Source organism: Streptopelia decaocto (assembly GCF_964273445.1).
Source record: "Streptopelia decaocto genome assembly, chromosome: 1".
NCBI lineage: Eukaryota > Metazoa > Chordata > Aves > Columbiformes > Columbidae > Streptopelia > Streptopelia decaocto.
Window position 1 is genome coordinate 55901496 of NC_138663.1, and position 14563 is coordinate 55916058.

At 38.8% G+C, this 14563-nt stretch overlaps 1 protein-coding gene across 1 annotated transcript in view; it reads right to left on the reverse strand.

The window, feature by feature from the left end:
- TPH2 (tryptophan hydroxylase 2) overlaps window positions 1-14563 on the reverse strand; it is a gene marked incomplete at its 5' end in the record, with an annotated part of 51624 nt that overhangs the window by 3600 nt on the left and 33461 nt on the right. The window contains one exon of the mRNA XM_082066316.1: window positions 4606-4701. Within this exon, the coding sequence (XP_081922442.1) occupies window positions 4606-4701 (96 nt within the window). The remainder of the gene's footprint in view (window positions 1-4605; window positions 4702-14563) is intronic.

Consider the following 14563-nt stretch of genomic DNA (forward strand, 5'->3'; position numbering starts at 1 on the left):
AACCTCTTCAATTATCCACCTCCAATGAGATGCCAAGGCTAACAATCATATGGAAAATAGCTTTTGGTCAAACAGAGCATCTTACCATCTTGTGGATTTGTGGTAAGTGTCTCTAATGGCCCATTCACACAAACTCTACTGCTTATGCTAATACAGCTATTGGTGATTCTCCTTCAGCTCATGCAACAAGAAGTTGGAATGAAACTTCCAAATGAATGAAACTTCACTGATTCCCAGGAAAAGCAGCAGTATCATTCAACTGGACAGCTTAAGAATTAGACAGCTACCCATACTGGAAACCAACATAACTCTAAAGAAATACCTCCGCTCGCAGCTAGATCAAATATTAAGAGAGTGATTTAGGTCTCTTGGACCTAGGATGTCTGATGCATCGGTACAGGGATGGAAGATATAGCACAGAATCTAAAGAAGACTTAGATGCTTGTGGAGTAACAGCTGGAGAGCTGGTCAGATATGCTGGGGCATCCCAGATGGCACCAGGCATTCACACTGAGCAGCCATGAATTATTCCTTAAGTGACCACTATCACTGACACATGAAAAAAGACACTGGTCTTGTAATTTCTCCTTTGAGTATAAGAAATAGAGAGTAATAGTGTAATAATACAACTTGGAGCTTTTCAGTTTCACAAAAAAACAAACAAACAAAACAAACAAACAAACAAAAAAAAAAAAAAAAAAAAAAACACCAACCACACAAAACTCAAAAACCAAAAAGGAAAATCCTCAGATAGCAAGGAGAAAACTTAAGATGAGTTATAAACGTCTGAGAAGCGCAGGAGAGCAGAATAAGAACACAGGTGAGAAGTTGCCTGTGTGCCAGTACTTATTTTACCTCCCTGGTATTCTGTGGGAAAACATGGAATCTTGGAAGACTTGCTCTTAAATGTTTTTCTGCTTATCTACAACTTGGGACACTTTCAGATTTGAAACCTGATTTTACAAGAAACTTCTTATGTTACCAGTGTAATTTTATGTACTGTTTGGACAAATAGGAAAAGACTCTCTATTAACAAAACAAAATGCACTAAAATAAGCATCTAGGATCCAGGAGTTTTTTTCTCCACCACCTTCATCGTCTTCAGAAAACAGAACCAAAACTTCTATTTGAATCTTTTTGGTTACAAAGGCTAATGTTGCCTCTTCTTAACACAAACTATCATTAAAACAAAACATGAGTGGATATTGTATTTGACTTTAAAAATCTATACAGAAAGATCTGAAGTCTACCTCTGTTAAATATAAAAGCATATAACAGGCATATAAGACTTGATCTACAGCCAACTGAAGCTGATAGGAGACTCCTTTAATGAAAGGGCTCAAGAGGGCGTCATATAAAGTAAATGGATTAAAGTTTCCAGAGACATTTGGACTGTCTTTTAGAAATAGTTTTAATAATGAAAATGTACGTTATTTCTACCTTATCTCTAAGCCCCAAATATATACTGAGTAATAGTGTTAGCTAGAGCTAACCTGACTATATAAGGCAGAACATTTTATAACTACTTACTGTATTATTCGTTTTCCCCCAGGCTTTCTTTTTCTCCTTATTTTGTTGTGCTTTTAACATTTTTTGCTTGATGCTTCCGTAGCATGCACATCAGGAGTTGCATTTTTCAGTATCCAAAATTTGAAGTCTAAATACTGAGCGGGGAAAACAACTTGAAGGGAATCCTATAATGATAGGCTGGTGCAAACATTCCTCTAGCTTTTGCCGTTCCTTGTTGCTAAAGCCGTTGACCAGATTTGCAGAGTGGAGCAGTGTAATATAGAAACAGGGAACACTGAACAAGCCTTTGTGCCTTTCTCATCTGAAAGGCACAAATACTGCTGGCCACTTCCACCTTGCAAATAGTGCAACTCACTTATTTGTAAATATTTCTAGAAATTATACATAAAATTGGCCACTGTTGTGTTTCCTGTGAATAATGTTGCATTGAAAAGAGGGCTGATAGGGAGGGCAGCTGGAGAAAGGCTTCTTGCTGAAAAACACATATTCCTGTAGTATCAAATGTCTGTAAAGTCAAGGTGGCAAAATTCAACACTGAAGCAAGATCTACCTTCCCAGTGACAAGGATAAATAAGTATTTTAACTTATTCATAGAAGGCACTATGGGCCCCCAATCTCTGCTGTGTTAAGAATGGCAGTAGTTATTTCTGAAAGGACTTCTTCACTCTGACTCCTGTGAGTAGTATCGGGGTTGCACAGACGAGGGTCACACTTCATGGCCATGCAATCTGAGTCTCCTATTCATCCCCACTCACCACAGAAATAGCCGATATTGTTCTCATCTTTTTGAGAGCAATTGCTGCCATCCATTAGCATTTCAGTTACAATCAGGATATTGATATCATCAGGATCTCAAGTACAGTCTGCTATATTAACATTATCTTTCAGACACCTTCAGGTCAGGGAAGAAATTTTCTCTCCCAAGCGATGTTAGAAGATAAGGGCAGAGGCAAAGGAGGTTGATTTCCCAGGAAACCTCAGAGACTGGCAATGGCTTGATGCAAGGCTGTGCACCAGTGTCATGGGTGCTCAGACATTCTCTTTCCTAAGCACCTGCCTGATGTATCTTGTTGACAAGCAGCACAGTCATTGCCAGGTTTCTGGCCTAGAAAGAGCTGCTCCCATGGTCAGATTGGCAAAAAACTTAGTAGCTTTTTACATTTTCTTCCTTACCTTTTACCTTCTTTTCTACCCTGGAGCACAGCCCCACAAAGACTTTCCAGACATTTTTCACCTTAGCAGTTCCTTCATGGAGACAACGCCTATTCATGGTAGGGTGCTGTTCCGTGCCTCCAGCACACACGTTCTTAGTCTCTTAATAACTGAAATGTCTAATTTAAGTCCCTGTGCATGGTATATGCAAGATCTGGTGAAATTTAACAGCTTATGATACACAAGAGGTCAAACTAGATGATATAACAGTCCCTTCTGGCTTCAAATCTATGAAATATATAGGTAGTATAATAGAAAAGTGTATCATATTATTGATTCATGGCAAAATTATTATGATATATATGGCCATACCTTTGAAGCAGATCAATATAGTCTATTAATGTGCACATTATTTAATTTTTACTGTTGCTTTTCAAAAAGATTATTCCTTGCACTTATACGTTATTGCTGAGTGAAGAACACAGATTTGAGATCACAAACATGTGGTAACAAAATATGCACAGCTGACAAGAATAATGTGTTTGTTTATGACATTGATAGTAGAAGATTTATTATGTTCCTGACTAGTCATTTCCTCACTTTTATGCCCTTAGAATTTGTAAATGACGTGATAGGTATTTTCAGGGTCATCACCTAATGATTTTAACTGTTAGTTTAAATAAAAGGCCTGATTCTCTGCAGAATCCTGGCCAGAGTTTGGGGGTCAGCACTGAATATTGTTGGGCCAGAGGAAAACAAGCAGGACAATGTTCATCCTTTTTCATTTAACCATCTTTGCACTATGGCTATAAAATATTGCCAGGCTGATACAGAATGCTTCTGTGGCTGACATAAGCACTGGACTTAGAGCAACTGTAGTACAATCAAAGAAAAAAATATTTGAGAAAGTAATTTTCTTCAACCTTTTTCCTACTAATGAAAGAATAGCAATTTGACTAATGAGCTTCACCATGAACACGCTCAGTTACAGGGGAAACAAACAGCAAAAAGAGACTGAGATGCTTCTATTAAACTGCCAGGTAGTTCACTGGAAGCCAGGCCAGGAGCATGGGAAGATATTTAAACACAAATAAACAGCAGGTATCTTGCAAAACAGTTTGTACATACTATTCTGTATACACTGTCTAAACCCAAATGTTTACCTGAGAAGCCACCAAGAGTTCATTTGGGTCCCCACAGCACTCTTCCCTCTACTTCCCCTTCCCTCCCATCTCTCCAACAGAGATGTATTATGGCCCAAAACACTAGTGACAAAATACCTTTTTGCTTCTTTCCTAGGCATAGAAAGAGGCAATAGAAGATCCACTACAACTATGCACACACTGTGCAAGGTTAAATATTTTCACCTTTTCAAGAATAGGGCTCTATGTACTGTCACATAGGCATGTACTTCAAGTCTAGCATGAGTTTATATGCACTCCTTAATTTTAAATATGATTAATCTACTGAATCAGGACCTTAATAAATGTTGTTCTTCTAACATCAATAACTAATCCATTGAAATACATTGGATTACTTACAACCGAATCATGCCCGATTTCAAAACAATTTTTTTGGTGTGTATTAAAAATGTATGCTTTTCTTCCAAACAAAGCTTTCAGAGCCCAAGGCACCCTTACCTGTTAGAACCTATGAGCCTCGTTTTACAAGAAATGCAAATTCAAACAGAAACAAGTTTTGTAGTTTATAGTTGCTTTGGTACTTTGGTGCTGACAAATCCATTTCATGCTTCAAGTGCCAGCTGATATTTCAAACAAAGCTTTTAGGTCAATATCACATTTTTGAAGTAAGCTTTTTATCCAGAAAACTTTAAAATTTGTTATTTGAAAGCTAAAAAACTTAAATCCAACTATTATTTTGTTAAGATTAAAAGAAAGCTGATTTTGCTCTAAGGGCACATACCTTTAATTCGCCAATAGAAGACAGAAGTCCTGCCCCATAAGCACGTAGCTGTCCTTCTTGCTTGCAAAGGCCAAATTCAATCGTAAAAAAATAGCACTGTAAAATATACAGATATACAGATACATATAATGTAGTTGCAAACAGGTATTTCAGCAAATACAATCAGTACCATATTCACTTGATTAACTCTTTTCTTCAGAATTTCATATCTTTAATATAAATTCAGATAAAGAATGTTTTACTGCTAAGTACTTTAAATGTCATGTTCTGCAGTAAGGGACCTTTGTACAAAAATGTGAGATTCTGCTTTTATTCTGGGTACTCAAGCAGTTCACAGGAATGGTCAGTTGGGAACAGACAAGCAAGTTCATTTAGGTATCAAAGGCACTGAGAGTCATCTGCAGAGATTTTTGAAACTTTCTGAAATAAATGAGGTGCCTTAAAATAAAATCCTACAGGGTAGCTGGTCTGCCTGTCTAGGAACCTCTGAAGATCTAGTTCAGAGCACTCGGCTACAAGCTCAAGCCAATGCCACTTTGAAGTCTGTCACATATTTAAGTGCTGTCTTGAGTTAGAATGAACTTATATGTACATGCTTAAGAGTCTTCTTGAGCCAAGGCCTTAGTCTTCACTAGATTTTATAGTCATAAATGAAGAACAAATATGTCACTTGATTTCTCAAATTACAGAAGGAAAATTACAGTCAGTTGAATGTGTTCACTTGAACAACCTGTTACCATTGTTCTCTAGGTCTACATACAATCAGGTAACACTTCTGAGCTGTAAAACTGCTGAGAAGCTGTAAAAGAGATGAGCTAAATCAGCATAACAGTACTGGATCTAACTTTGCTGTACCAACAAACAAAGTTAAATATTAGGAAGATCGTAAGAATCCCAGATAGTTTTAGTTTGGCTTTGTTGTGACACATCGAGACTGTTTTTTGATGTTAGATCAACAAATGTGATTAAGAATATGAAGGTTTTAAGAAGTTGATTTCTAGCTTATACAAAAATACTGTGTATATATATATATATATGTGTGTGTGTGCTTATTACAGTATCTGACAACTTCAGTTTTTCTGCAAAGGGACATAACTTCGCTGAACCTAACAGATTTACATGTATTTGCAGGAAATAATAATTTAGGATAAGAAACAACCCAGAGTTTGGTACTAAATATTAAGTTTTTCTGAATAACTTGAGAATGGATCCTAACACGATGGGGTTTTTTTGGTCCATTTCCTCTTTAAACCACCACTCTTCCAGGCCAAATATCATACTAAATGCAAAAGAGCAGAAATTAACAGCTCTTTTAAGTTCAACAAATGTTTAGAAATTGAGAAATGATTCATTTCTCTGCCTCTCATAAAAGTTCTTGTAGAGCTAGTGATTCATGCAGCATGGCACTATGTAGAAGGGTGTAATAAAAAAGAATGAAAACATGAGCCCTGTGTCTGATCCAAACCTGCTAAGTCAGCTGGGAAGAAGGAAAGGTTGCAGTGACTTCAAATGTCTTGAGTCAGATCCCATCACAGCAAAGGCACAGATATCCATGAGAGGAGGCAAAAGCACAGCATTGTCAAACAACAAAATCAAAGCTCCAGCTCTGGCTTTGGTATTGATTCTGGTAAGGCAAGCTCCATATTTTTGTTAAATGCAATGAGCTGATGTTACCACTTAAAGGAAGGCCAAACAAGATGCCTCAGGAACAAACAGCCAGACAGACAAAATGGTAAAGGCATCACTGTAGGAGCTGAGTGAAGCTGAGAGACCCGCCTTCAAGAAGAGTACAAATTTGGCTTTCCTCCCTAAATATTTTGCTAGAAAAACCTTCAGGGGGCTGCAGTCCTGGTTCTGCCCTTGCTGCCACCATCAGCAATGAACCACTCAGCTTCACATTTAAATCCCACTAACATCTTTGAATTTGCCACCTCCCCCTCAACTCTCTTAAAAGACCCCATCTGGTAGTAGCAACTATGCTCTGAACATGAACATCCTGACAGATACACAGCAGGACCGGGCTCCTGAAAAAAAACACAGTGATCATAGTCATGTGGGACACCTTTACTGTAGATCTTCCCCATGCTGAGAAAGACCAAAGCGATGTCATGCTGCTGCCAGGAGCTCAGAAAGCTATCCAGCCAGTGGAGGGAGGGAGGAGAAATGTTCTCCACTTCCCTGAGGATGCGCATTCACAGGGAAGGAAGGGGCAAAAACCAGAGAGCTAAAGCTGGCACAGGAGAAGGCTATACCAAGTGCCTGGGGGCAGGGTGTGCACAAGACAGAGGGACACCTCGATTTCACTCCCTCCTTGATGGACATACAGCACACAAAGAGGGATCTTTCTTACTTAAGTTGAAAAATTATTATTCTAAAAGGAAGTCGTATTTATGAGTCAACACTTGCTGATGAGAGCCTATCTTCAGTACTGATAAGACTTGCACTCCCGGTGTAACTAAGTCAAATAAATTGCACACAAAATGACCAGATGATAAAACACGACTGCCTACTACTAACTTGTGGTATTAAGCCATAGCATCAAGAAAAGCTCTTCAAATGAAAAGCTGATTTTTTTGATAAATTTGCCATATGCAACAACTACAATTTCTGTATTTAAAAGAGCACTGCTTACCTAAAAAAATGAGATAGCTCACCCAATGCTGCCATCTTCAGATCATTAGTCAGCAATACATGATTCCCCCCCACCCTCCCACTCACAGACAGACGCACAGAGGCACCTCAGCACATTACAAGACTCCACAGAGTGCAAGCTGCACTCTCAAGTCTACAAACATCGAGGCATACTGATAAGGAGGTTAAATATTAACTATATAGAGACACTTCTTATAGATCAGACACATAAATACCCGCTGTATGTCTCTCTTTGTGTTGTAAACTATACTAACTCTGGTATTTTATCATCTTATACACAGGACCACTGCACTGGAGTGGGAATGACTGAACAAAGAAATGGCTGTTGAGAGGAATAAATTTTTTTTAAGCCTCAACTGAAGGTAAATAGCTGATTATCACATTGTTATGTGCAGGCTGGAGAACACAAGCACAAATGGGGGCATGCAGGCTCCCCTGTTCTCATTTCAAATCTTGGACCTGTCCCCAGCACATTCCACAGCCTGTGGCCCTGAACATGTGGCTCCTCTACAAGCTACAGCAATGTCCTTTTGCCTCCTTCCAGTTCCACCTCATCTTTGGGGTAAGGTGTGGCTTTGCTACAACCTATAGGTAGGCTCTTGAGGTAGGAAAGGTGTCTTTTCACATTGTATAAATTCTGTAGTTCTTGAAAAGCCTTCCACTAAAATGCCATTCCATTATCCAAATAAGTAAAATAAGATGAAGAATTGAAGTGCCAAATGAAGGATTAAAAATAGTTTTTAAGCCAAGAAACATCAGGGTAACGATCAAGATTAGGATAGTAGGATACGATTTCAATGTATTTCTTTTATTTAACTGAATTATATGAAAAATAATTTGTAGTTATGCTCATGAAACACTGTCTACATGGGTTCAAAAATGACTAAACAGATCCACAGAAGAAAATCCTGTCAAGGGCTTTTAATTACTAAGGTAGAGGATCACTTTGAGTCCCTGAATCAAAAGTTATTGGCAACTAAAGCTGAATACCAGTAAAATATCACCACCATACGGTTTTAGACCTACACTGTCCTCCAGGCATCTGCAATTTGCCAGTGAAGACAAGATTCTGGGATAGCTGGTCTGGCCCAGTATATATGTACTTGTAGAAGTCACATCAGTAGTCCTATTATTGACAGGAAACATACAAAACAGATCAAGCCCTGGCAAACTCCAAGGCTGTTCTCCAGGGTAAACACAATGTCTGTTCTTCATGTTCAGACACTGTCCTGCATTATAAACTGGGCTACCAAAACAAAAAGAAAAAATCAGTGACAGCTATGACAGCTAATAATAATAAAAAAAAAAAAACATATTCAAGGGTGTTTAAAAAATTTCAAAGGCCTGATAGGTTCAAGTCTCAGCTGACTGGTTTCTAAGGCTTTGAAAATCACTTCTTACATCACATCATTCTGCATTTGGGAATCTCCCTCCTGGGACCTGTGCAAAGAGTTTGTGTAGGGTGCTGGATTCTAATGTTACCAAGTCAGTACTTCAGAATCTGACTTGTCCATAAAAAGGCCTTTCAAGCCATTCCACTTGGCTTAGTGTTCTCATGGTATAGCTTAGAGACCAATATTTGTGTTCACTTGACAATTTTCAGCATGATGTATAACACGAGATTCTATCTGCTCTTCAGAAGTACCTTGTAAAGATGTTGCCAGGATGAGTCCTGAGAACAACAACCACATCAAGAGCTGATTCACTTGCATTCCCTGTGGCAAGGGGGAGGAGGAAAGATTGAGTAACTGTATGACTGCAACCCTAGCACATGGACAGGAATATTCATCACTACGGGAACTGCTAATGGGATGGGGCTACAGCCCCAAGCTGACACCCAGTAGCACAATCACTTTATATACATATGAAATTAGTTGTACTGAGGACAATATGACTACTAATGTGTGTAAGTACTTGCAAGACCAGTGCCAAATAAATATCCTTACGTAAACATCTTTACATTCTTTCTGCTGGATTTATTGTTTCAAAATATATTTGAATGGATCGCTCAATTCAGATGCGTGTGATATGTTCACAATATGCAAATATTAATTCCTTTTTCTTTAGAAAAGGAGACCTTTAATATCTTAAAATTATTTACCTAGAGATTCAATCTCTAGTATAGTTGCAACTATCTCATAGGAAGATAGTTACATACAATTGAAAGACATTTTGAAAAATCCCATTGTTAGAAATCAATCCTAAGAATTAATGAAATAAAGGTGTTTTCTTGCCCCTTGTAAAAGTTGCACAAAGAGCAAGCAAATATTGATTCAGAGATCTTGGTGATTCTGCTTGTGCTTTCTTTAGTCATTGAGACCTGGCACAAATACATTGGTGAATAGCTGCTTATTTTTCAGTTTCAGTGATATCAATAGTCACCAAGAAAAACAGGTGGCATTTCACATTTGACTGAATTATTCAAAATTCACAGTCTGTTGAGTAGTATCAGCAATGTTTCACTAAAAGAAACAGATAGATATAACACAGGTAACCCAGGCAACTAGCCAGTACAGCCCAATGTTGGAGTCCAGACATCAAGCAATACTGGCTATTTGACAGCTATTCACACAGGAACATTATTGAGTAGAAATTCAGGGAGATTTTTGAACAACAAATAAATCTCATGATGAGCTTGTGAATAGATCAAAAGCAGAAAAGAAGTAAAATTCAATAGCTAAGTCTTCCATTATAGATGATTTGCCTCCCTCCAACAAAGGCAGTGACCCTATTCACAGCCAACAGCTAAATAAGAAAACAAAGTTTAATTTTTCAGAGTTACCTTCTTGAAGTATTTTGTTTAGTCTGCCACTTTGAAATGTATTTAGGCTCACTGAAATGAGGTTTCCTTCCAGGATTTCAAAGTGTATATATTTAACAATATTCTCCTTTCTTCCTCATCTGTCTTTTTTGCATTCAGACCTTTCATTAAGAGTGAATGCTTGGAACAATCTCTTTAGAAACAAAAGTCTGACTAGATGTGGTGCCGCTCATTAGAGCACTGGGGGATAGACACACACCAGCCTTCACGTTTCTGTTGACAGCCATAGCACACAGCATCACTACATGCAAATTTCGCTAATGCAGAAGCTTGGAATGCTCAGAGAAAACATGCACTGCAGGGAGCACAATGGGGCTTAACCCCTTGTGAATGCTTTGAAATTATGTGTTTCTTTTTTTCCAAGAGTTTCTCAAGAAAAACTCGTAATGGTAACCAAAATAAAATTATCATCATGAGTTTGTAAGGAAGCAGAAAATGTACCTCAAGCAACACAATCCTACATTAGTATCGGTAAGGAGGTAACTCTATACCTCCAACAACCAGGGAGCCCAACCAAGCCAAGACAATGTGTATGGCACTTGTCTACCTTGCAGGTGTATCCTGTCTTTTGGGATACAATCTGGAGGACACTCCAACTAACACCTTTGTGTCCCTTGAGAGAATGTCTCTTTCTGTTGTTCATTCTCACATGAAGAAGGCCCTCTTGCTACTCTAAAGAGCAGGCAAAGAGAATGGAGGATGGAGCAATTCTAAGATCTTTCTGGTTTTACTGCTCCAAAATAAGTTCTCACAGAGTTGGAACCATGGATTTCCCACTCCATGTTTTAATTACTCCTAAATAATCTGAGTTTAGGCTTGCTCTGCACAAAGGTGGTCTATCCAAATCCTCTCATTTTATTTCAGTGGAAAACCTTAGAGACCCTTGGAGCTGCAGAACTGGGACCCTCAACACTTAAGCAGAAATTGTTTCTATTTAAAAGGCTGGTGTTTCCTTGCAAGGCAGTAATTCCCCTCCACCAAAGATAGTGGTCACAGAGATGACAGGAAAAATCAATCCCACAAAAGCACGCTTGCCTCAACTTGCTCAGCTTCCTCAGAAAAAGAATTCCTAGTTTTTTCAACATAATTAACGAATAGTGCTGAATATGCAGCTAAGGAGATGAGACCACAGAAACTATGAACTACTTCTTAGACCATAAGGCATTGAAGACCTAATGCCTTACCCTTCCTGTTTCCCCTTCCCTATAATCTGACTCTTATCTTGAACAACTTCTAAAACCTGGGGGTTTAAGGTTTATTAATTTCATATGGAGTTATTAAGAACAAATGATGTGCAATAACAAGCCATTCCCTTTCCACTTTATTTTACAACACGTAACATGAATTCACATCCAGCACTCCCTATGGTAGCCGAAATGAATATTTGCTCATTTCTTTTTCAAGCTCTTGCTTCGACTTTCATCCATCTAGAGCTTTCACACAGCTAACACAGGAGGCACAGTCAGGTCTTTTGACATGTCAGCTGGGACTCCCAAGAGATGGGGTCCTGTGAAAGTCAAGCTAAAAAGAAACCACACTCTTCAGTCTGTACTGCCTCATGTGACACACTTAATACACCATGATCCTTCACAACTTACAGGCTGCAAGCTGTGTCTGTCTTTAGGGCTCTGTCATTCCTGTTTTCCAGATCTTTATCTTGCTACTCTTTCAAATGAGGACTTTGTGTTAACACAACCGATCAAAGCATGAACATAACTGATTTTATACACTAGGCAAGGGCTGGTAGCCCAGAAATGCTCCCTCAGCATTGCGTCTTATGCTACAGCTTGGTGAATACGACTTCTCTAGCAAAGGGCCAGGAACTTGAACACTGACAGGTTGGCATGACCCAAGAGAGAGCAGAATTTAGAACACACAGATACAAGAGATCATTTAGCTGTTCTTCACCTGACAGAAGTCCCATTTTATGAGGAGTCATCAACCCTAGGACTGTTGCCCCAGTTGTGAACTGCATTGCTTGGAAGAACACCCACAGAACAGACAAGAACAACTTCGGACACTTTCCTTCCTCCAACAGCCATTGCCAGCATCTCTACAAAAGCCTATCCCAGCCCCCAGGACCTGTTTCCCACAATTACCTGTGGACCTCAGCACTGGTCCAGCATAGTTTCCCCTTCTCTAGAAAGACCAGCTTCCACTCACCAGCAAGCATGTTAAGAAGGAGACTAAGAAGAGAAGGCATAAGGTTGCAACCCTCCCTGAAATACCAAGAAAAACTCTTCAGGCTGAGGAACCAGAGTCTGTCCATGCTGCAATGCTCTAAGGAAACTGCACAAGGGGAAAACTGGCACCAAAGTCTCTTCTGCTTGTCCTCAGAGAAGCTTTTTACAGACTGATACGGTAAATCCACAAATTGACAAGAAGCAAAGGTGCACCAACAATTCACAGGCAAACATCATTTTATAAGCAAAGAATTTACTGAATCACTGTCCTCTGTCAGCCCACTGTCAGAATGAACTACTGTGGGGTGCAAGACCTCTTTAATAACTACCCTTGGCCAGCCCAGAGACCAACCCCCAACATCGCCCCTGACAGATATTCCCTTGGGAAAGGCACCAGGCATGTGCGGTGCTTCTCATGATGCCGTTCCCTGGAGCAGGCTGCGTCCCACCTAATTGCCAGGCCAATTACTGCACATGGAGACTGCACTGCAGGGAGTGATGCAGAAGAATCATTGAGCCCCCCATGACAACTGAGCGAAAAGGGGTATGAAGTTCTTGTGCACACACTCCACAGCAAAAGTCCTAACATATCTGCTAATGAGGGGGAGTCATATCTTCAGAAAGGGGAGTAGCTTTCTGGGGTTGGATCTCAGAACTTTTGCAAACCCTGAAATTGTGGGGGCAGAAACACATTGAAGAGACAGGGACAATGGATAACAGAGTTTTAAAAGTCTTATTTCAAAGAAAAAAACACTATTTCTTCAGAGTTGTATCCACTTCAAATTTATTTTTGAGGAGCAAAAAAGGGTAGGACTTCATTCCAAAAATAACAGCATCCACCCTAACTTTCTAAACATTAAAAAAAAAAAAAAAACACTTTCTTGTGTCTGTTTACTGAAAACTGGTTTAACAGCTAAGACTTGTTTTAAAACATTGCAGTTTCCAACAGCAACACTGCATTTAAACTCAATGTTCTTTTAATAACATAAATGCAAGGGGACTCCCAAAAGCTTTTGTGGTTCTTAATGCATCTGCTTAACCTGCCTTGCAAAAAAAAAAAATATAGTAGGCATCCGCACAAAGGTGTAAGTTCTATTCATGTCAAGCTGACAGCTGACAAACAGATCAAAGAAGAAATATAGCTCATGGAATTCTAAATATTTATTAATTTTGCTACTAAAAAATATATCCAAATTGAAGAAGTTTTTCACAGCCCCAAACAAAATCTTTTTCAAGTATAGTTGAGCATCTCCTCGTAGGTCCCTGATTTTCAGCAGCGAGGGCATGTAAAATGAATCTTTCATAACCACAGGGCAGTCAGCTGAGTCACCACTGAGTTATTTGCCAGAAGTCTGTAAACACAGAGCAAATCTCACGAACATGTATTGAGCAAGATGGGAAGAAGTTATACTGAGCAAGTATCTGTAAGCAGCGAGATCACAGCTCTTCACTGTACCAAAGTCCAAGGAATTTACAGTGGCTGTGGTCTAGGAGTGACTTACCAAATGTGAAATGGTCATTAGTGATCAGGTTCCCACTGATATGCAAGATTTCTGTGCTCATTTAGGTCCTAAATTCAGTGCAGCTGTATAATATGGATCTGTTCATAAGCTAATATGTTTATTCAAATTTGAAAAAGTAATCCTATTAAGGTGTTTACAATCTGGAAATGTAAAATGTCTTGTCAAACTACAATTTTAGCTACTTAATATAGTCAAAATATATAATTGTAGCAATTACAGCCTACTGATTCAAGGGAGGAAGGAAAAACCTTTAGAAAAAGAGTAATATGTTTTATGGGGAAACAAAGGATAGTCTGGGAGTATCCACTCTTTCCAGCATGTCATGAAAAAGCTCATGAAAAAGTTCAAACTGTTTTATCTAGCGCTATTAGTAGACATCATTTTTATCAATGCCACATTGATGAACTATAGAAAGTTCTCTATAATATGTAAAAAATATAAAGCTCATGGTTGCTAACTGAAACAAAGTTATCTTGCAAAACTAATACTTCATCTTATGCAAAAGCAAAATCCCAAACCAAGCTTGAACCTAATAAACAAATTGATGGTGGGGGTTGTTCAAACTGTTCATAAAATGGTGCCATCCTGTTGATGTTATGTTGACCTCACACAGAGACTACTTCAGCCATTGCTGGAATCAAACCAAAACAACCCAAATTAAGGGACACAAGGCCCTTCTCCATAAATTTTCTTTGTCTTCAACCATGTTCTCAGGTTTAGAGTATTTGCTTTAACTTTCAAAAATCATCAACAATTCAAAAAGCCCTTTATACAATACC